The following is a 23,013-nucleotide window of genomic DNA, read 5'->3' on the forward strand; positions in this document are numbered from 1 at the left end:
TTGTTTGTTGGCCTGCTTTGGGTCTTCTCTGTATTAGAATCTTATCTGTCCTCTTGAATCTGACAGGTGGGTCATGTCTTGTGGTGAGTGCTCTATTCATGTCACTGAGTTCTATGCCAGGCATCTCATATTGTGTTGGTTTTTAACCCCGTTCCCTATTAAAATACACTGTTGAGGATTTGAGACCCTTACAGTCTTAAGTCTTTCCAGCAACAGAGTGCAAGTTGTTTTAAATCTGGGGTTCCACTGCCTCCTCCTGGGAAAAGGGGTTACGAGGAGATCTTCTTGGGCAGTGTGTGAGCTTTCACATGTTTACTACCACCTGATGCATGATATGCCAGGCACAGTTTAGTTTTTCAAAGGCAGAGGTCATACTGATCATACTGTCTTGTCTTTTAAGGATCTTATCCTTTGGATTGTGATACTTCTTTCACAGTAGGATGAAGTGTGTGTTGACTGACATGAACATACTTCGGTAACCATGTCACACCTGTGTCCTTAGTGGGTGTAGACGTGGCTATGCTGAAGTATGAGAGACGACCCTTTTGTGTGCACCTGAGAATGGGAGGCCTGAGTTTCCCCAGTGTACCTTGGCTACTGCTGCTTCACAGATCCTCTATCCGCAGGCAGTGTAAGCAGAGTGGCCGTCTGCCGAGGGGCACTTGTGTTGCTATTTGCACTTGGTGACTTTCTCAGTGGTTGTGGCATTTAAGACTGATTTAATTTTGTAAGTGGGTACAGTGTTGATTACCTGTGCCTGCTGCATGAATCAGCAAGCGAGTCGCCTGTCCAGAACCTGACTTTGCCCTGGGGTCAGGGCTGACTGTCATGATCAGGTCATATCAATCCATGGAATTTAAGGTATCTTTGACATTTAAATAAAAGCCATTCATAGGAGCAGATAGGAGGCTCTCTCAGGTATTTGGGGGCTAACAGCTGCTTACTCTTTCAAATCTTAGAGTAGGTGATATTTAAACAAAGGATTTCTAGTTTTTGTTGACTTATTATCACTTCTCTGTCTTCAAATGTGTCCTGTGGTTGTATGTAAGTTCTTTGCAAAATGAAGGTTAAAAGTCTCTGCTTGGGCTGGGCTCCAGTGGCTGACATCTGTAATCCTTCCTACCCAGGAGGCAGAGATCAGGAGGATTGCGGTTCAAAGCCAACCCACGTAAATAGTTCTTGAGATCCTATCTTGAAAAAAACCCCTCACAAAAAAGGCCTGGTGGAATGGCTGAAGGTGTAAACCCTGTGTTCAAGCCCCAGTACCACAGGAAAAAAAAGTCTCTGGTAGTATGCACTTCTGTAGTATGTGGCCCAGCTGTGGTCCTGGCTGAGGCAGGAGGGTCACTGGAGCCCAGGAAGGCAAGACTAGCCTGGGCAGCATAGCAAGACTGCAGCTCAAAAAAAGTCTTTGCTTTGCCATACTTTAGGTAATTATGAATAAACTGAATGCACTCATTTATACCCCTTCCTCCAGAGATACTGCTAAAATAACAGAGGGGAATTTTTTTAAATGTGTAAACCCCAGACTGGCAGAGTGGCTCAAGTTGTAAGAGTGCCTGCCTAGCAAGTGTGAGACCCTGAGTTCAAACCCCAGCACCACCAAAAAAAAAAAAAAAAAGGATAAGATAAATGTATAAGTTCGTGAGGACAGAGAATGAGAACAATGACAAAGATTTCACATTTTTGGAGGGTGGAAGGTAAACAGAATCAGCAGAATCTGATGCTGGGGAGTGGTACCTGCAGAGAGACACTGAGGAGACATACCTTGGGTATTGGAGGGACTTGGTGTGCTTTGTGTGTGGGGGGGTGGGTGGGGAGTGAAACCCTATCTTTGATAAAAGAATGCTAAAAGGCCAACCTGAGCAAAAAGTTAGGGAGGCCCTCTCTCAGAAAACAAGCTGGGCATGGTAGGTCGTGCCTGTAATCTCATCTGTGCAGAAGCAGAGGTAGGAAGCTTGAGGTCCAAGGCCAGCCCAGTCAAGAAGCACAAGACTCTATGTGAAAATTACCTAATGCATAAAGGGCAGGAGGTTGTGGCTCAAGTGGTATAGTGGTTGGTAGGCAAGAGAGGGACCCTAAGTTCAAAACCCCAGTACCACTTAAAAAAAAAATTCTTCATCATGTACAAGGGCTTCAGTAAGATCAGGTGATCTCTCAGAAGAAGCTGTGGAGTCCAGAGATCAGCGGGGTGATGCATTTACATGCTAAGAGAGAAAAACAAAACAAAACAAAAACCTGTCAACTGAAAAAGTTCTGTTCCTGTAAAAGTGCCCTTCAGAAATGAGAGAACAGCTCGTGCCCATTAGAATGGCAGCTGTTAAACAGGACAAGTGCTGGAGAGGATGTGGAGAAATTGGAGGCCTCCTGCACTGTTGGTAGCAGTGCACAGTGGTGCCGCTATTCAGAAAACAGTAGGGTAGATCTCCAGAATCTTAAAAACAGACTCACTGTGGGGTCCTGTTCTGTTTCTGGGTATATACACAAAAGAATTGAAAGTGAAGTCTTGAAGAGATGTCTGTACACCTCCGTTCGTGGCGGCATTGTAGCCCAAACAGAAACCATCCACATGAATGAGTGGGTAAGCCAAATTTGGCACCTACACACAAGGGAATATTACTCAGCCTCGAAAAGGAAGGAAGCACTTAAACCCTACAACATCGAGTGATCCTTTAGAACACCATGCCAAGTCAAATAAACCAGCCACAAAAAGAAGAGAAAAGGTTCTCAGAAATGAAAAACTACATTTTCTGTAAAGCAAGTTGACAAAGGTTCTCAAAAACTAGCATAAAAACATCAAAATCTAGGAGGTCTATAAAGAAAGGGGAAAATCAGGCAGAGGAACATATCAGAGAAATAACTGCTTCCAGAATTTATAGTTGGAGATTCTGAAATGTCAAGGGAGAATGCACCAACCACAGCACACTGTGACTCCAGGACACTGGGGTAAACTCCAACTTACAAAAGCTCACACTTTTGTGTGAGAAAAGGGGCTCACGCAAAAGACTGAGATTTGAACCAGATGCTGGTGGCTTATTCCTATAATCCTAGCTACTCAGGAGGCAGAGATCAGGAGGATTGTGGTTCCAAGCCAGCCCAGGCAAATAGTTCGCAAGACCCTGTCTCGAAAAAGCTAACACAAAAAAGGACTGGTGGAATGGCTCAAGAGGTAGGCCCCGAGTTCAAGCCCCAGATTTCACTTAAATGCTATATAAAGTAGAACTGAAAGACTTTAAATGTATAGCTGAGCTTATAACAAAATCAGAGGAAGCACTTAAAGTCAGAGCAGAGTAGGCAGCTTTGGGGTGTTTACGGAATCCAAAAACTGGTTGCAGTGCACACATGAAGCATGGATGGACATCCCCTCCAAGGACCAGGTGCAGCAGAGAAGGGCAGGGAGCATATCATTGCACTACACTCTGGATCCAGCTGGTGGAAGCCTTCTGTGAGCAAGGAGACAGCCAGGTTCCAAGTCCAGATGTTTAGTGCCCACATGTTGCAGGAACCCTCAAGCCAGCACAAGCTAGTGAAGATCGGGGCGGGGGGATCCTCACAGAAGCAAAGGAAGACTTCCTAGTGTGAGCCACTCTTCACCATGCAGGCCATTCATAGCCTGGGATTCCTACAGATGGCAATTGGGTCTTGGAAGGTCCCAGCGGTACCACAAACAGGAAGGTCCCTATGTGAGGGCTTCACGTAAGATGACCGGACACTTGAATGGTGGGAGGGGGCTGATAGAGGGAGTGGAGGTCATTTGGAAGAATAAGGCAGTACTTTAAAAGGATATTTTTAAAGAACCAAATGAAACCTCCATGTGAAAACAGTAACCATTAAGCCCAGTGGAAACTAGGAATATTAAATAGCAAATAGTGTAAATTCCCAAGAATCCCATGAACAAGGAGATGTGGCGAAGTACCTGCGTCCGCACAGAGAGCAAGCCTGCCTGCCTGCCCTTGGGGAAAAGAGCTTAGGAACGTGGAGGAAGGATGAGAGGCCCAGCAGTGTCTAATGGGAAGAACCTGTATCTTAAAAGTGGTTAGAAAGAAAAAGACACATTTCCCCAAACTCAACAAGGAAGCAATCAGTGTCTGAGAAGTGATAGCAGAGGCCAGACCACAATAGCACAGTGTTCAGCATGCTAAGGAAAATACATTGTGGCTTAGTTTCCAGTAACTAGCTTAAATTATCATTCAGAAGTGAGAACAAATAAAGACTTTTCACGGAGAGAAAAAACTGTTTATTCATACTGTGTCTTTGCTTTGGGGTGGTAGTAGGGTTTGAACTCAGGGCTTGGAACTTGCCTAGCAAGCCATGATTGAGCCACACCGCCAGCCAAACTGTTTATTCATTAAGAGACTCTGCTGCAGTTCTGGAAGGAGGAACTGAATGGGAGAGAGGAGGGAGAGGTGCAGGCAGGAAGGGTGAGTCCAAAGAAGCATCACTTACAAATCAGTGACCTCGCTCATCCAGGAGGATTAAAAATTAAAGTCCCAACAATTAGTGGGAATGAGAGAAGAGGGCATTTGAGTGAACATATTGTGGGATCTTTGAACCCACTGAAGGGTGAAAGGGCTATTGATTTGCAGTAGATGTTGTGAGTCACGTACAAATGTTCAGATTTTAAGGGTAACTAACCCCTAAAAGAATAGAAATGAGATTTAAAATTTTCAAACCCGTAGAGGGAAAAAATACAGGATTTAAAAACTAGGTCATTTCATCTGGAAGAAAGAGCAAAGAAAAAGCATGGCAGATAGAAAGCCCTGAAGGCAATAGAGTTAAATCGACATGGATCACAAAGAACAGAAGCAGATTAAGTGTGCCGGTACAGATCCAGGTTCTCAGGTTGGAAGACAGCAAGCAAATCCCTCAACAGTCTACAAAGAGTCCATGTCCAGCCAGAATACCAGTCAGGTCCGAGTCTTCTTCAGTCTTCTTTAGGCCTGCACGGACTGAAAAAGGGGCCCCCTTGAACTTTGAGAGACTGGGGGAAGGGTTCTTTACCCAAATCTGGGAGTTTCTCTGGGATCCAGGAAACCAGGGATCTGAGACAGGAACGGCAAAGGCATATCCAGGTAGAGAGGCAAGTGGCGCTCTGCTGAGACGCCAGGAAAACGAGAACCAGAAAAGAGCAGGTCCCATCGGTGAGGTTTAGAAAGTGTGTGGGCTGGTATTTGGCAGAAATATCAATATGTACTTAGGTTGTGTGAGGAAGGACCTAAGAGAGTGCCATTGGTTCAGCCGAGAGCTCCAGTCCCTGCGTCACTGTGGCTCCTTTTGTTTCAGTTAATGCCACAGAACTGGGAGGATGAAGTTGAGGGTAAAAGTCAGGTCATTGGCTTCCAAAACAAAGTCGATAGGTAATGTCTATGACGAACTAGGAATTAGATTTGCAAACATGTCGTTATACGTGTGGAGGCAAACACAGGCTGAGCATCCTAATCTGAAATTCAAAATGTTCCAAAATCCAAAATTATTAGACTACAAGCAGAAAATTCTACACCTGACCTCACATGACCTGCCACTGCCAAAACACAGGTGCACTAAAAATATTGTGTAAAATTACTTTCAGGCTGCCCGTGTGAGGCGCATGTGAGATATAAGTGGATTTTTTTTGGTGGTACTGGGCTTGAACTCAGGGCCTCATGCTTGCTAAGCAGGTGCTCTACCACTTGAGTCATGCCTCCAGCCCTCTTTTCTTTCAAGGACTTTAAAGCTTTTTAGTAGCCACATTAAAAATGTTAAAAGAAACAGGTGAAATTAATTTTAATATCTTAATCCAGTATATATACCTAGGATATCAATTTTTGGTATGTACGTGTGGTCCTGGGATTTAGGTAGGTATACTTGTCACGCCTTCAGCCCTGAGGAACATGTAGTGAATGTAGCCAGGTGTGGTTGTATACACTTGTAATTCCAACACTTGGGAGGCAGAGGCAGGAGGATAGTATTTTAGAGTTTGAGGCCATCTTGGACTATGTAGTGAGACCCTGGCTCAAAAAAAAAAAAAAAAAAAGTAGTGAATGTAAAAACTGTTCATGAGGTGGTTTACAAGTCCTACCTTCCTGCCTCCTGAGCACTGAGATTACAGGGATGCTCCATCACACCTGGCTTGAGGTAGTTCACGTTATTCACACTAAACCTTTGATTCTGTTTTCCTGAGTGCTGGACTTCCCATCCCAAACCTATTTCCAGTGATTCTCTGTTGATGCCAGCTTCACACTGAGTATTCAGCCCTTGGTTAAATAAATAGCTTACCCCTAACCAGACCCCCTTGGACTGGTGTGTGTGTTGTCCACAGTGGCTGGCAGACCGGCCCTTCCTGAGACTTGTTGGACTGTATTCAGGGACTCAAGCAGTAGTGCATCTCTTGTCTTTGCATTGAGCCTACAATGCTAGGAGTCATGGTTAAGCATTAATGCTTAAAAGTCTGTTTCTTAAACTGGAATTCCACCTAGATTCCTGGAACTTAACCCTCAGATTTAAATCAATCATGAAGTTGTTTTAAGGGTGCCAACATTATTCTGTGTTTAAAAGCTCTTGGCAGTCCCTGCCCCCTCCATTTTTTTGGTAACTCTTGAGAATCAAGAAATCATAGTACACTAGTGGATTCACACACACGAGAAATAGTCTCCCATGTGGTTCCTTTTCCTGGTTCCTCCTCTTTTCCCACCCCTTCCAAAAAAAGACCATAATACAGATGTAGGAAGTACTTGGGGTGACCAAGAGTAAGGAAAGACGCCCCCATCCTCTAGCCTGCAGATTGGTCTCAATTCCACGGCTCCAAGCCCCTGGAGAAGGCACCGACTCAGGGCCCTGAGCACATCACCATACACAGTGCCCACACCATGGCCCAGTGCCACATGGAGTTGGGAGCTGAGCCTTTGGGCTGGGATATGCACCAGGGTGGTGTGCAAATGCTCATGTGCCTACTGCACACAACACTGTGCCAGCTATCTGAGAGCACCAAGGAGTGCTCCAGCGAGGAGCTGGGTAGAAGCAGCTGTGGGGCCTCAGCACTAACTGTCGCCCAAAACAACATGAGTGCTGCTGTGACACTCTGGCCTTGGCCTTATCCAACCGAGGAATTTCTGTTGCCCTTTGGAAAACTCAGCCTACCAAAGGCAGTGAGGCTTCTGAGCCAAGGCTCCTAGTATGAAGGTGGCAGGTCCGTCTTTGTACTCTGCTTCCTTGGTAGACAGCATCATAGGCTGCCCTCATGGATCACTTCTCTGCCTGTATCCCAACTCTCTGCAGCCTTTTGCCTGACAACCTTCCATTTATCCTGTCTGTCTGTGTACCTACTTACCTACCTACCTACCTACCAACCATCTATCTATTTTATGATACTAGGTTTGACCTTGGGACCTCATGCTTGCTAGGCAGGTGCATTTGAGCCATTCTGCCAGCCCTTCACCCCATTTTTAATATCTTAAAGAGAGACTCTTCCTCTGCCTTTTCCATCACCCACATCCTCTTCCCTACTCTTCAGCCCTTGTTTAAAAAAACTGCTCCATGCCTATTTCCTGGCTTGCCCGCTGCTTTTCACCCTACTGGTGAGGCTTCTGCCATAATGCCCTCTGGGACCTCTGAGCCAGGGACACTGGGGTCTTGCTTCCCACTCTTTCTTGATGCAACACATCCACACTCCCAGGGCTTTTCCCCTGAGGAGTCTCTAGTGACCCCTTGGGCTCATCCTTCTGTGTTCTGGGAACTTGCTGGGGGTGCCACAGTGATCAGGGCCCATGCTTTGGCTCACATTATAAACCATGGGCGGACGGCCAGAGATGCAGGGACTATAGGTCAGGGAATGCTAAACACTGGAGAAAAGTAAAGTGAGGGGTAGGAAGAGCACGAGGAGGGATAATTCCAGGTAAGGCGGTCAGAGGAGAGGGCATCCAACCAAAGTTCTGGGGCAGCTCAGGCTTCCCCTGGTCTCGTTCTTGGCTATGCAAGTTTCCTGGTGTTTCATTAACACCTGACCTAGTAGATATTTTTGTTGAGTGACTAAGTGACTTCCTGCAGGTTAATGCAAGAGGCCTCCTGCTCACACCCTCTCCCTGTGCCCTTCTTGTAAGTTGGGCTTCTTGTGTACATTATCTGCCTCTTAAGACAGTTCAGATGACTGAAGTAGCTCTGAATAGTTGGGAAAGCATTGGAGAGGAAGGTACAGAGGGAACCCCCATGGCTTGTTCTCTAGCTGTGCTTCTAGGCTTCGAGCACTAGAAAAAAATCTCCTGGCCTCAGCCTTACAGCAAAAACATAGCCAAGCCCTCCACATCTTCCTCCATTCCTGTCTTTCCTGCACTGGGGGTTTGTGGTACTTGGGAACATTTGGGGGCAGCTCCATTGGAGAGAGCAGTCTGGTGTTGCCTCCTAGCCTTCTCCAGATCTGGCCCTGCCACTTTTTGGCCCCCACCCTTGGTCCAGGGCCTAAGGGAAGCAGAGCCAGTGCAGGTAGGAGAGATAGGAAAACTATGGCATTTGCTCTATAGAAAGGAGGTACTAGCCCTTCTCACCAGGGGTTCTGACGCCCAGGGCATTAGTGCATCTGGATGGAGCTTACTGCTCCAGCCCTGGGAGGACAGAAGACAAGCTTGCAAACCCCTCATCCTGTGCTCTGGTGGCTTCAGTGAGGATGACTCCAGTCTTTCCCTCTCTGCAGGAGTGGTGACCCTGTCATGTCAACCATAAGCTGCTGTCACTTCATTTTGTAGTGAGCCTATCATGTAGAGAACTGGTGGAGACCATGTCCCATTTTCTGTCAGAAAAGAACAAAGGCCTGCTGGAGATAAGTGCACAAAACTCCTCCCTCTCTATTTCCGCTTTTCCATCCATGCCACTCAGCATGGGCTGCGACATATCTGTGTTCAATTTTGTTGGAAATCTTGCTTAGGAGGTAGGTACTTGATCCTGTCCTGACCTAATTCTGCTGGTGTGGGAGCTGAAGGAAGGGAAGACACAGGTCAGGGTTTGGCATTGGGAATCCAAGAGAGTGAGTGGTGAAGACTCTGCCCACTCAGCAAGGTCAGCCTGTTCACTGTCCTCTCTGTTGCCAGGGACATCAGTGTGCAGGCCTACCTTTGGAGGCTGTCTGGACTATAACCTGCTTGCTGTTGAACCCATAGGTCTGGTATCTCTTTCTTGGCTTCCCATGCCTTTCCCAAGGTCCTGCTTTCCTGTGAGAAAAAGTGGTCACAGCAATCCTCCAGTTTGTTTTGGAAAGACATGGGGAAGTGAAGAACTGCAGTTTTGACCTAGTCATTAGGGTGGGTTGTGAAACCTGCTCTTTCTTCCCTGTGGATTCTCCTTGCCTGCTTTTGGGGTTACTCCCCTAAATTTCTGGGGAAAGGTCAGATATGATTTTCTCTGGCCATTGGAAGTGATCTGAACACAAAGGTATTAAGAACACAAAACAGCATAGGAGACCAGGAGCACTATAGAATGATCAGCCCCCTACTCCCTTAACAGCCCCGCTTTGGTTGGAACCTGCTCTCCCACCCCAGGAAAGAAATGGCCTTGGATCAAGGCTCTGGCATATTATTTTTACTGTCTTTTCCTATCATATTTGCAGTTTTAAAAATAGCAGTGCTGTGTAAATCCTTTTCTCTGTGAATCTGCCTAGCAAGGCAGGATGATGTGTTTTATAGAGTGGCTATTGATTAGCAGTTGGTTTGGGGAGTGTGACTGAAGGGAGCACTGCCCTGCTGGATAGAGGTGAGACTCTCTGTCCCTGGCTATCTGAGGGTGACATCATTCTTCTGTGGATTCACAACAGGGTAGGTGGAGAAACTGGTAGGAACACTTGTAAGGCTGGGTCCTGAGGACTGTCGCAGAGGATTGGGGCATGTGGGTAGCATCACACTTCACATGCCAGCTCCCCTTCCTGTCCAGCAGCCGAGCTCTAAAAATTGGGCTGTCATGGCTACATCATAGGCCCAAGGACCTGCTTCCCACTGAAAGTCTTTAAGGGGGCAAAACATCCCTAAGTAGTCAGAGCATATTTTGCTGTAGAAGAAAGGGGAAGTTGATGGTTAGAAGCAGAGCTGCTTTGTGAATGTATGTGTTGTTAGATATCGAACCCAGGGTCTCACACATGTCTCTACCACTGAGTCACACCCCTAGCTCCAAGTGGAGCTATTTTGACCAGACTGATTTATCAGACTTGCCCAGGGAATTTTAAGGCATGGATACTATTTTGTAGGCGTCATGGTGCACACTTGTAATCCCAGCACTCCAGAGGCTGAGGCACTAGGATTGAGAGCTCCAGGCCAGCCTAGCTACATAGCCAAACTCTGTCTCAAAGATAAAAAATGAAAGAGAAGAAAAGAAATAGATTCCTGGCTGGAGGTATAGTTCAGTGATAAGAGTGCTTGCCTAGCATGCATGAGGTTTTATGTTCAAACCACAACACTGAAGGAAAAAAGACTAGATTCCAGTCTTCACTCAGAAGTAGGTCTAGTGTGAAAAGTCAGGAATCTGTGTTTTAAAGATCTCTGTTGGGAACCTGCATGGTGGTGCACACCTATGATTCTAACACTCACGAAGCTAAGACAGGACAAACTTGAGTTCAAGCCCAGCTTGGGCTATATAGCAAGTTCCAGGGAAGCCTAGGGTACATGGGAGACCCTGTCTCAATAATAAAAGCTTCCTATGGGCGAGGTGGCTCAAGCCTGTAATCCTATCTACTTGGGAAATGGAGATCAGGAGGATCACAGTTCAAGGCCAGCCCAGACAAAATGTTGCTGAGACCCCATCTCAACCAATGGCTGGTTGCAGTGGAACACACCTGTCATCCTAGCCAAACAGGAAACCACAAATAGGAGGATCTTGTTCCAGGCTCAGCATAAAGTGAGCCCCTGAAAAATAACCAATGTAAAAAGGACTGGCAGAGTGGCTCAAGACAGTGGCCTGTCTAGCAAGCATAAGGCCCTGTGAGTTCAACGCCAGTACCACCAAAAACATAGATAAAATAAATAAAAGCTCCCCTGGGGATTCAGATTAAGCAGCTTCCCAAAACATGTTCTTTCCTGCCAAGGGACCTGTCAGGCTACCTCCATTTTTCACTGCTACATCAAATGTATAGACCCCTCCCTAATGTTCTGGGGGCCACTTGTTGGTTTCCTGGGGTTGCTGGTGGTAAGGCACAGCATCTAGAAGTGGTTACCCCATAGTTCAAGTAAATGTGATATGCTCTGATGTGTTATTTTCAGGTCTGTGATGAAATGAGTTCCTACATGAGATCAGAGAGCCCTCTGGAGGCCATGTGCTCTCAGAGGAAGGAAGTGGTGGGCATAATTGTGAAGGAACGAATATCAGAAGCCAGGTCCTGGGTCCTGGTGTTTGTATCTGTGCTAGCCTATTCCTTCCTCCAGGGTGCTGAAGGATACAGCAGGGCTGTCCCTTGTGGGTGGGTATGGGTTGGGGGATCTGGGTATGAAGCTCACTCCAGTGGCTCAGCTTTGTCCTTCCCCTGCATGTGGCTCCTGTTTCTGAGCAGGGAGAAAACCTTACTCTGGAGGTGCCCAGTGAGTCTGCAAAGCCCAAGAGGCTCTCCCCTGCCACTCTGAGCTGGACCCGAGATAACCTGTTTCCTACCCTGTGACCTGCAGGGCACTATTTCTTCCTATACCCAAGAGCCCTCTGTGGCACTCTGGAATGGGTTAGCAATAGCAGTAGCCTCTGAAGACCAACTCAGAGCACCTCTGCACGCACCCTGATGCTCTGTGATTAAGGGTCCATGTGAAACCCACCATTCAGATTGGAGTGTCCCTGCTCATAAAAAGGAGAGGTAGAAAATGCTGACCATACAGGCAAGAGGGTGGTTATATTGTGTGATTTCCTGTGGGTTTTCTTCACATGGCTTCTCTGGTATACCTAAAAATCCCTTCAGTTTAATAATGCATCTAAGTCCTGATGCACCTGTGTATTAATTTCTGCATCTTGTTCCATATCTTGTAAAGTTACTTCATGTGCATTTTTCTTCTCCACCTGAGCTGTTAGCTTCTCCTTGAAGAAAGAAACTGTCCAGGGCCATCCCCAGGTTGTTCCCTGGTGCTTTGGTCTCTTCTCAGGCCACAGCGACAGTCTTTTCCTTTAAGCTGGCTTGCTTTGGGGATCTGTGGGGGTGCATGACCCAAACAGGTAGCCCACATGTGAAGAGCAGAGGTCTGGATTGAAGCAGGTACCAGTTGGGCCCCTGGAGACAAATGTTATGATACTTGAACTTTGGGACCACAACTGGAAGAGCTCATCCAGCCCGCTTCCACCCTGTCCCTGTTGAGGTGTCTGGTGCCCAGGGCATGGCACCTTCAGAATGCGCTACTGGGGGTGGCAATGCTGTGTCCTCAGCGGAGCCTTGTTCTTGTGTGCTCACTCCTACCCACTGTGCCTTAGTCCCCTGCAGTGTGTGGCCTCCATGTGACCATCTGTAGCTGTGTCTCATTCCATCTGCAGAATTGCACAGTGTCTCTGTCAAGCTTTGTGACTGTACTTTTCAGCGTGTTTGCCCTGGTTCCCTGTCCTGAGGTGTGTCGCTTGTTGCTGGTGTGCTTTGGGAGAAATAGAGATGGAGGAATGGACAGTCGAGGTTCTTAGACTTAATAATCCAGCCAAGAGGTCTCCATGCCATTTGGTCCCCCGTGACGCCAGCATCCCACGATGGTATTCATTTCATCTGCCTGGAATAGCAACTGCAGGTGTTTGAAAAGCAAAGGGAGGCTGGCATGGGTTCAGAGAGGGTGTGTTCCCTGCATGGGATCCCTCATGGCTTAGAGCAGGCCCTGCCCACTGGAGTTGGACACAGACCTCCAGGGTCCCTCTTCTTCTAGGGAGCATAGCTGCAGGGAATGCTGGTGTTCTCCTAAAGTAGGATTTTTCCCAGAAGTAGCTCAGGAGACTACAGCCCCTTCAGCTGTTTACTTTCTCCTTCCTTGCTGCCTTTTAAGATGCCAGCAGAGTAGTCAGGATTTGGCTATATGTGTCAGAATCACTTTGGAAATATTCCCCAAATTCCTCTTTTAGAACATCATGTTGGAGATAGCAGTGAGCTTGGAGCAGGCGCCCAATGCCCGCTCTGATGCCCACCCTGTCAAGAGCCACCACTCTCTGGGCACACATGAGTGTGCACATAGGTCACCCGGAAACCTGTTGGCATGCAGATTCCCCAACAGCAGGTGGGGCCTGAAGCTGCATTTCCAGTAAACCCAGGGCCAAGGACCGCACTTTGACTGACAGCATGGCTTGACTTGCTCAGGAAATCAAGAGCCACACTAGAAGGCCACACATGCCATATGAGGAAGGACAGGTTAGCAAACCCAGGGCTCTGGAGTCTTGGCACCTGGGTGACCTTGGGCATTTAACTCCTCATGCTGTCTAGCTGCCCCTGAGGAATGAGAGCAACAAGACCGATGCCTCCTTCATGGGGATGGGACAGGTTCATGTGATCGCTACCCTAACATTGCATCAGACAAAGATGGAGCAGGGGGTCTGGAGGGCAGCAGTGAGCCTCGAAGTGTGCCCTGACTTGGCCTGCCCCTTCATACTCTCAGGGATATGCAGACAGCCCCAGAACAGTGACCTGTCACATGTAAAATAGTACAGTTGGGTCCACTGGATAAATAGATGGTTAGCCCAGGCAGACCAGACAAATAGAACATGAAACATGCTGTTTCTTACCTACCTTTTATTTGTACATCTTGAGGAGACTGCCCTGCTCTTCCAGAGGTGACCATTCTTCTTCCTGGCTCCTGCCACCAATGCCTGTACCACATATCAAACGCCACAGCATCTACAGACACCAGCCCTGCTGCCCAGACCTGCCGGCCACCTGCCGGGTGCAACTCCTCACATCCTTTCCCTCACCTAGCAGGCAGCTGAACCCAGTGCCTTTCTCTCCATCCCTAGGCAGATGCCCCCCAGCCATCCCCCTGTGCTGGCACTGCACTGCAGCTGCAGTTTCCAGGCCGCAGACTGGTCCCTGAGGAAGGAACTGCCCTGGGGGTTGAGAGTATTTGGGGTTGCCTGTGTCTCTGGAGTGGGGTATAGGTTTGCCCATGTCTCTGGGGGTAGGAGTGTAGGTTCCGTGTAGCCTGGCTCCTCCTGCCTTTCCCCATCTGCCACGTGAAACAGGTGGAATTAGTGTCCCTCTACCCAGCTCACCATCATGTTCATTTATGAATAAATCTTCATGCATAGCTTTATTTTATCTCCCCCATCTCAGTATAAGTTCTCAAAGCCAGGGCTAGGCATGTACTCTACCACTCACCTACATCCCCAGCCTATATTTGTATTCTTGCCTTGTCCCAAATATGTAGGAAACACTCAAGCTATTGACTCAACAGACTATATAGTCAGAACAGAGCTTCTGTGGGATGGCTCTGGGAGCACATGATGGCTGAATGTTCTAGCTAGAGGCACTAGCATTGCTTTTACTTCCACCCCTCCCCTCACACATGAGGCACTCTGGCCACATGCATTTTGATCAGGGGCTCAGCCACATGGTGCTCTGAGAAAGCCCTAACTGACACAAATGGGAATCCCTGAGCAGTCACATCCCCAACCAGCCTGAACTGGAAGGAGGAAGAAGCTGGAAGAGGGATCCAGCTCCAACAGACAGGAAGTCCCATTTTCTACCACTGCTGGTTTACTGTTCTCATTCATAGAGTGACATTTCAAGCAAAGCCAGAGTTACGTAAGTGTCTGAGTGTGAATGCGCAGGTGCTCGGCATGTGTGTGTTCACTTTGCAGGTGTTTTGTTGCTGAGAGAGAGACACCTCTCCCTCTGCACTGACCGGAACCCTAGCAAGAGAGAGCCAGTGGGTCTGGTTGTAGCCACTGGACAGAGACTTGGCAGGGGTAGACATTCCCAAACTTTTTGAGCACCCTAAACTTTTTTTGTGTGTGTGGAACTAGTAGGCTTTGTACTCAGGGCTTCACACTTTCGAGACAGGCACTCTACTGCTTGAGCCACGCCTCCAGCCCTTTTTGCTCTGGTTATGTTGGAGATGGCAGTTTCACCTTTATTTTTGCCCAGACCTGTCTGGACTGTGATCCTCCTATTTTATGCTTGCGCCGTTGCTGGGATAACAGGGCATACACCACTACACCTACCTTTTTTCCGTTGAGATGGGGTCTTGCAAACTTCTCTTGTCTTGCCTGGCCTAGAGCCATGATCCTCCCAATATCAACCTCCCAAACAGCTAGGATTACAGACATGCCCCATCAGTGCCTGGTTGAGTACCCTAAACTTGTTGGCAGTAACCCACACTAAACAGTTTCCAATGTGATCCAGGAAACATGTACATTTCATTACCACTGAGAAGATTTTCTCAGAATAGCGCTTATCCTTTCTACATGAATGTAATGCACGCAGATATTCTTTCTCTCTCTCCAGTGTTGACCCACTAAATTGATCCTGTGACCCACTAAAGGGTCACAGCCTATGGTTTGAAAAATGCTACTCTAGGGATTAGTCCATTCTAGAATTTCTGGTGCTTTTTTAGAAGTCCACACCAGTATTGTCTTTCCAACCTGGCATAAGTAGCTTCACAGGCCACTATGTTGCATGCACGCTGGGGTGTGGGGGTGAGTCATCCCTCCCCATCCCATATCCGTGCCAGATTCTTATAAATTCTTTTCTTGTTTTATTTTATTGTTGTTGAGACATGATCTTGCTGTGTAGCCCAGGCTGGCCTCGAACTTTAGATCGTCCTGCCTCAGCTTCCTGAGTGCTGGGATTACAGTGTGAGCCATCACCCCTAGTCTCTTATAAATTCTTTAAAGACAATGCAGTCTTATCAAGCCTGTCATCTGTGGGAAGCACTGGAAAAGATTTGATCCTAGGTTTCCACACTGTTCCTGTTCAATGGCTTTCCTCTCATCCCCCAAGCTGAGCTGGATTTCTCAGCCAGAGTAGCACATATATGTGTACCGACACTATCTTCCACCTTATGCTGTGGTGCAGCCACATCTAGGTGCCACCGGGTGCCCCTGCAGTAAGATGGGGCCTCAGGCAGTGGTCTGGGCCCTTGGGCAGGCAGCACAGCAAAGTCCTTCAGGCACAGGGACAGCAGAACTAGATGGCCTTCTTCAGTGCCAACAGCCTCAGCTCTGCCTTCAGAGTGTATCCAGTACTCCACAAAAATACACAATTTTTATGTGTCATTTAAGAAAGCAAATAAAGAGGGGAGGGCTAAAAAAATGTATCCAGAGGGAGATCCTTGGAAGCTCATGATCTGCCATTGCTGTTGCAGATGTGCTGTGCATTGTAAGATGTTCAACAGTGCTCTCACCTCAAGCCTTTGACTCCCCCCCCACCCCGGTGCTGATAGCCCAGAATGTCTCCAACCATTTCCAAATGTCATTTGGGGGAGCAAAGTGACTCCCAGGTGAAAATCACTGAACTGGCCAGTCTTGTCTTCTTTGCCAAAAGCCAAACGATTCCATTGCGTTACCTCTGCTCAGGGCTCTCAGGGACTTCCGCCCTGCTGGGGATGGAATCTCCAAGGCCTGAATGACCTGGCCCCACTCTTCCCCATCTCTTGAAGCCCTGTCAGCCTCTAGACACTCCACCTGGCGTCTGTACAGCCACTCTTGTCTTTGCTTGGAAAGCTAACTCCATTGTTCACCAGGTCTCTGGTCAAATGTCACCCCTGACTGACCTTTCCTGACCATTCATTTAAAATAACACCCAAGTACCCAGCTCCCATGTTGGCTTGTTTTTCTGTTTGGCTCTAAACATCACCTGACCTGCATCTGTTCTGCTTCCCCCACCCCTGCCCTGGAGTGGAGGCTTGGCAGAGAAGGCCTGATTTCCTGGGAGCCTGGTACCTAAAGTGCTAGGTCAGACAGAGGACTCCTTAGAGCCCCGCTCTCCTCCCTCAGCAGATGGCCAGAGTCTCCTGTTTCCAGAGGAAGCCCCGAGACTGTATGCCTAGGTCCCACCAGGCAGGCTGTCACACGTGTCCGAAGTGACCCATGTTCATTTTGAACCACCCAAGACCCTCCTGCACAGAGCCAGTCTTACTGTTTTGGAGTCTTACCTTTCTTGCCTTTTTACTGTTTAGAAACCTGATTGCTCGGCCCTCCAGGAGGTGTTAGACAATAGCTTGTCAATTCTGAGGTTGTTAGCATTTTAAAATCCAAAATGACAGTTGAAATCTATCTGTGCCCCATCTCAACCTTCAGCTCCCCCCTGACTACCCCCTACCCTCAAACAGTGGTTTGGAAACATTCAGGGTGAGGATTCTTAGGCCTCAGTTTTGCTCTATAATCTCAGTTTTCCTAGAATAGGCTTGGTGCCCTCTAGTGTTCATTTCCCAGTGCTGTCTAGCACCTGAGATTTTGGGTACGTGACCTTGTAGGATGGAAGAAGATGTAGAGAGCAAGCTGCTGTGATCTTCTACGGGCAGATGCTCAGGGCCCAGTGACATCTATAATCAGTGGCCACCAAAACTGCCTTCCGAACACCCAAGAAACATTTTACTGCTTTTATAACCAGAAGACTTACTATCTTTGAGAATGTGTGGACCTGCCAGAAACATAGTTTATTCTGTTCCTGTGTCTGTAGCTCTGGGGAGGGACAATTTCTTATGTGGTTAAGAGAAAGGACTTTAGAGCTAGGCTGCTGAGTTCAAGGCCAGGCTCTTCCTGTCTAGTCTGTGTAACCTTGCTAGTTTTCTTTTTGTCTCAGTTTACTTATCTGTAAAATGGAAATGACAGTTGTGAGAATGAAGCACCTCCTTGGTGAGACATATGAAATATTTAGAAAACTGCTTGACCCACAATGGGCACCTGGTTGTGTTGATGTTAAGAACTGAGGAAGAGCTGGGTACTGGTGGCTCATGCCTGTAATCCTATATACTCAGGAGGCAGAGATTAGAAGGATCACAGTTCAAAGCCAGCCTAGGCAAATAGTTCAAAAGACCCTATCTCAAAAATACCCAACATAAAAAAAGGCTGGTGTAATGGCTCAAGTGGTAGAGCGCCTGCTTAGCAAGCATGAGCCCCTGAGTTCAAACTCTAATACTGGGGAAAAAAAAAAAAAGAAGAAGAAAGAAAAGAAAACTAAAAACAGCTGGGAGGCTCTTGGGCTTCCGAGGAGCACAGTAGCTCCTTTCAGAATAGGGGCACCAAAAGGATTTGCAAAGCAAGCAGCACAGGTGGGGCTGAGAAAGCTATACAGGGCAGTGGCACGCCGACAGAGGAGCAAAGGTGTGTTTGGAGGGGCAATGCCCAATGTTGGGGGGACACAGAGTTAGGAGGGAAAGTCGTGAAGGATGAGAGAGATCTTTGGCAGTTGCTGTTCCAGACACCTTGGTCCATTTTCTGGAATTCATAAGGGAGTGTAGCCAGCATGATGCCCCCTTCTCCCTGCGTCTCACTTCCACCCTGCTCCTAACACTCACAGGTTCTGGGGAAATGTAAATCCTTGTCATGGAAGAATTACAAAGCCCCTTAAGCTGATAGCCCCAGCTTCCAAGTGGTCAGGAGCCACAGTCTTGGTAGAGAGCCACACAGGAGGCAGTGCTCACTGCAGGAACCCTCCCCAGAACAAGACTCTGCCTGCCCCTAGGCCTCAGAGCTAGAGCTTGCATTTTGTGCATGAAGCTGAATGGTGTGCTGTGGGAAGCCACCCTGAGTTGAGGCCTGCACCTTTGCCACTGTGCCTTCCACTGCCAGACAAGTGCCAGCAGGAGATGTGATCTGCAGACTTGGCTTTCCTCAGGGCCCCTCTCCCCTTTAATTTTTCCAGCTTCTGAATCCTGTGACAGCTTAGACACACACACACACACACACACACACACACCCGCCGACACACACTCCCATGGCTTTTTGAAGTCTGAACTGAGAGAGGGGTTGAGGTAGGTTGAGGCAGCACAGAAAATGCATGTTCCAGAGCAAAGATCTGGGTGCCCGGCATTACAGCTCAGAGCAGTCTTTGAGTTAGACAAGGGAACTGGCATCCCAGCCTGAGCCTCACAGGGGTGGTGGAGTCAGGTAATGATCACAGCAGCATTTTGAGCACCTACTGTATGCTGTGCACCATGGTCTGATGATCCCACTGCAGCCACCCTGAGATGGTTGCCAGGGTCCCAGTTTTGCATGTGGAGAAGGGAGTGTGGCTGCTTCAGGTTTCTCAGCATCTGACTGGAGAACCCCAATTGAACCAGTAGGCTTGTCGTCATCTGGAACAGACCTTCTGTGGGGATTTCTGCACTGCTAGTAGATAGTGGGGTTCAGTGTTTCCATTTGTTGTAAGTCACATCCTACTAAAAGAGTTTGTTTTAGTTGTCATTGCCAAGATTTCAGGGACCTTGAATGATCAGCTTCCTTTTTCGGCATTTCCATTCTGCTCTCATGGTGGTCACCTCTCGTGCCCCAGGGTATGAGAGCAGAGAGGCCATTGCTGAGGGTTACTGGGTTGGGTGGAGTTTGAAGGTCTGGCTCTCCCAACCCCTTTGGTTTGGGGTCTCGAAGAGGGCGCAGATACAGAGACCTAGCCTTTGTTCTGAAGTCAGTGAAGTGCTATGGAGGAGCAGTCCAGGTCCAGGGAGCCAGGCTGGCCTGGCTGTTAACTGGCCCCTGACTGTGAAGAGCAGCTGCTGGAGGTTCACAGAGGGAAAGGTCAGGTGCCTGTGCCCTTCCTTGGCCAGGTTCCCACAGCCACTATCCTGAGTTACTCAGCATAGCCAGGGCTCTGCAGTGTTGGAGATAAGGAGCCAGCTGTAGCTGGAAGGAGGGATAACCCAGATGAGAAGGTGGTGTCTGTCGGGTGATAGCCTGACTTCAGGGTGACCCAGCACAGCCCAGTGTCCTGCTCACCCCCCACCCACTCCTCATCACTGATCAGCTGGGGTCAGAGAGCAGGCACTTGCAGAGGGTAGAAAAGGATTTAACTCATAGCAGATGTTTGCTCTTGTAGATGGACTGTTAAGTCTTCCATAGAGTGAAGCCTTTTGTGGTCTATCCCCCAGCTGCACTTCTCAATAGTCAAGAATACCCCAAAGAGCCTCGCATTGGCCTCTGGTGGGAGACAGTGACTGCAAGAGCACTGGGAGGCTTCTAGGGGCATACATTCTAGCTCTGGGTCTGTATGCTGGGGAGAGGGTGTGTGCAGTTTGTGAAAATGCTTTGGGCCCGTCGCTTAGGTTTATGCACTTGCTGATACAGAGCATACACTTCAAAAGAAGTTGGAAAAAAAATGCATCCTGTGGTTGCTTCAGAGCACTCCTCTCACCTATGTTTCCTTTTGCAGCTGAAATTAGAGGACCGCTCTGTGGTGCCCCGGGATGTGGTCCGGCACATGCGCTCCACCGTGAGTTCCCACATTCCCACTCCTAGCCTGGGCCTTAGGGCAGCCATCTGGGAACTTGAGCCTGCTCCATGTACTCTGTTACGCCGGGAGCTGCCCAGCTCTGGTGGGGGTTCACCTGGGGCTACCTGGGCAGGGGTGTACTGTAGTGGTCTTGCGTGGACACTTCCTCCTTCCTCCAGGACAGTCAGTGTGGCACAGTGATAGATGTCAACATTGACTGCGCTGTCAAGCTCATCGGCACCAACTGCATCATCTACCCCGTCAACAGCAAGGACCTTCAGCACATCTGGGTGAGTTGCCTCTTCTCACTGCTGTCAGCTTTGATGCTCTTTGCCGTGCTATGTTTTGCTGTGCTTTCCTGGTCCCTCTTGCCAAACACAGCCTTGCTGGGTCAGACAGCGTAACATGGTAGTCATATCAAACCAGCTTGCTTCTGGAAACCTCACTGATGTCCTTGAGTGAGCCATTTAGACAAGTCAGAGTGCATCCATCCTTCAGCCATGGCACAGAATGCCCGTGTAGCTGTCTTTACTTATTTTCCTTTCTCTTTAACGCTTCTTTCAAATTTTTTAGCTGGTGGCCACTGGCTCACACTTGTAATCCTAGCTACTCAGAAGGCAGAGATCAGGAGGGTCACAGTTTGAAGCCTGCCCGGGCAAATAGTTCATGAGACCCTATCTCAAAAAAACCCACCGTTCACAAGAAGAGGGCTGGTGGAGTGGCTCGAGGTGTAGGCCCTGAGTTCCAACCCCAGTACTGCAAAAAAAAAAAAAAAAAAAAAAAATTCAATAATTTATTTTGTAAATGATTTCAAACTTATCAAAAACTTATAAATTCCTGTAGCCCATTCCCCCAGCTTCCTCATTGGTAACATTTTACTCCATTTGTTCTAGCACCTTCCCTCTCTCCTTTGCTCTTTTTCCTCCTGAACCATTTTAGAGCAAGCTGTGGGTACAATGCCCCATCACTCCTAAACACTGCAGTGTGTGCTTTCCAGAAGCAAGGACACACTCACACACAACAGATTAGGAAATCAACATTGATGCATTACTGTTCAGTTCTCAGACTCTGTTCATTTTCTTAACAATCTCCTTTTCTGGCCCAGGATCGCATTCAGAAAATGTCTTGCATGTAGCTGACAACTCCTGCTCTTCTCCAATCTGTAATGGCTCCCCAGTATGTCTTTCTCTTCCATACATCCTGGACAGTGATGCACTCAGTAGTGTGACCCTCGCTCTGAATTTGTCTCATGTTTCATGACCAGACTCAGCCCTGGCTTGTCCAGTAGGACTGCTCCTACCCAGCTGTCCTTGGGCCCAGTGTCCAGTAGCCACAGCACTGGGGATGCTCACTTTGCTTCCCTGGTCACATTGGTGTGTGCCAGCCCTGTCCACCATAAAATAGCCTTTATCCCTTTGTAAATGATTACATTTTATAGAGAAATATTCCAAGATAATGTCAATAAGGTGGTACTTGTTATTAGACCCCCATCCATCAACTTTAGCCTCAGTAACCTTCCCTTCTAAAGCAGCTGTCGCTCTGACAGCTGCAGAGGGTGTGTTTCGGAGGCCATCATTCCACATTTTTATTAGTTGGCATTCTGCTATATGGAAGAACTTTACCTTTGTTCCCTATGCATTTTCCTACCAACATGGACTCAGTTCTGTTTAACTCGATGGATTGTATTGCTACCATTACTTGTTTTGTTATTTCAGTTGTCCCAGATTTGACCAGGAGCTCCTTCAGGTTGGCTTTTGTGTTTTCACTTGTCTCCCCCATTCCCTTTTTAAAAACACTTTCTTGCTTTCTGGTACAAGTAGATGTTCCAAGCTTTTCTTACACTTTTTTTCTGATTCACCCCTGGAATCAGCCAGGAATCAGCTCCAAAGAACTTGGTTCTTTTCAGAGGAAATGGCATTTTTAAAACCAAGGTAATTGGGACTAGAGGCATAGCTCAAGTGGTAGAACACTTGCCTAACCAGTGCACAGCCCTGAGTTCAAAAAAGTCTTGGGGGACGTAGCTCAGTGGTAGAGTGCCAGCCTAGCAAATGCAAGTCCTGAGCCTGATTTAGCATGGAAATAATCGTCATCTGGGGGGGTGTGAAACACACACACACGCACAAACACCTAATGTGCCAATGCCCAGGCACATGTCCATTCAGTGCATGCGTTCATCCTTGTGCCTCTAACTCTACTCCTTCCTGCCCCTTTCTGTGTGGTGAGTACTTCCTCAGCAGTGAGAAACTGGCTGTCAGTTTCCAAGGCTCTTTACTTATTTGTTCATATAACTGACCTCCCAACTGTGTGCTATGTCCTCTGCCTCTGCAAGACCTCCCCACCCCCAGGGAGCCCCCACACTCTCACTGCCTCGTCACTGTGAAGAGGCTTGGGACACAGCCTAGAACTTTTAGGGGTGGCCTTCTGTGGCAGTTGTTTAGGTCCAGCAGCTGACAGATCGAAACAAGCTCCCAGAGCCCTCCTTCCCTGTCTGAGTGGAGCAGAAAGGATCCGTGCATGGGCAGTGTAAGCTCTCTCACTGCCTTTGTGCCCTTGGTCTGCAGCCCTTCATGTATGGGGACTACATTGCTTATGACTGCTGGCTGGGGAAGGTCTACGACTTGAAGAACCAGATCGTCCTGAAGCTATCCAATGGTGCCAGGTAAGCTTCTTAACCACCAAGGAGCCATCAGCTCAGAAAG

At 48.1% G+C, this 23,013-nt stretch overlaps 1 protein-coding gene across 1 annotated transcript in view; it reads left to right on the plus strand.

Annotated features, from left to right (window-relative positions):
• The window catches only part of Ube2o (ubiquitin conjugating enzyme E2 O), a 53,072-nt gene that overhangs the window by 19,731 nt on the left and 10,328 nt on the right, over window positions 1–23,013 (plus strand). Inside the window, exons 2-4 of the mRNA XM_020162507.2 lie at window positions 20,255–20,314; window positions 20,494–20,604; window positions 22,876–22,973. Coding sequence (XP_020018096.2) covers window positions 20,255–20,314; window positions 20,494–20,604; window positions 22,876–22,973 — 269 coding nt within the window. The remainder of the gene's footprint in view (window positions 1–20,254; window positions 20,315–20,493; window positions 20,605–22,875; window positions 22,974–23,013) is intronic.

Source organism: Castor canadensis, chromosome 11, assembly GCF_047511655.1.
Source record: "Castor canadensis chromosome 11, mCasCan1.hap1v2, whole genome shotgun sequence".
Classification (NCBI taxonomy): Eukaryota; Metazoa; Chordata; class Mammalia; order Rodentia; family Castoridae; genus Castor; species Castor canadensis.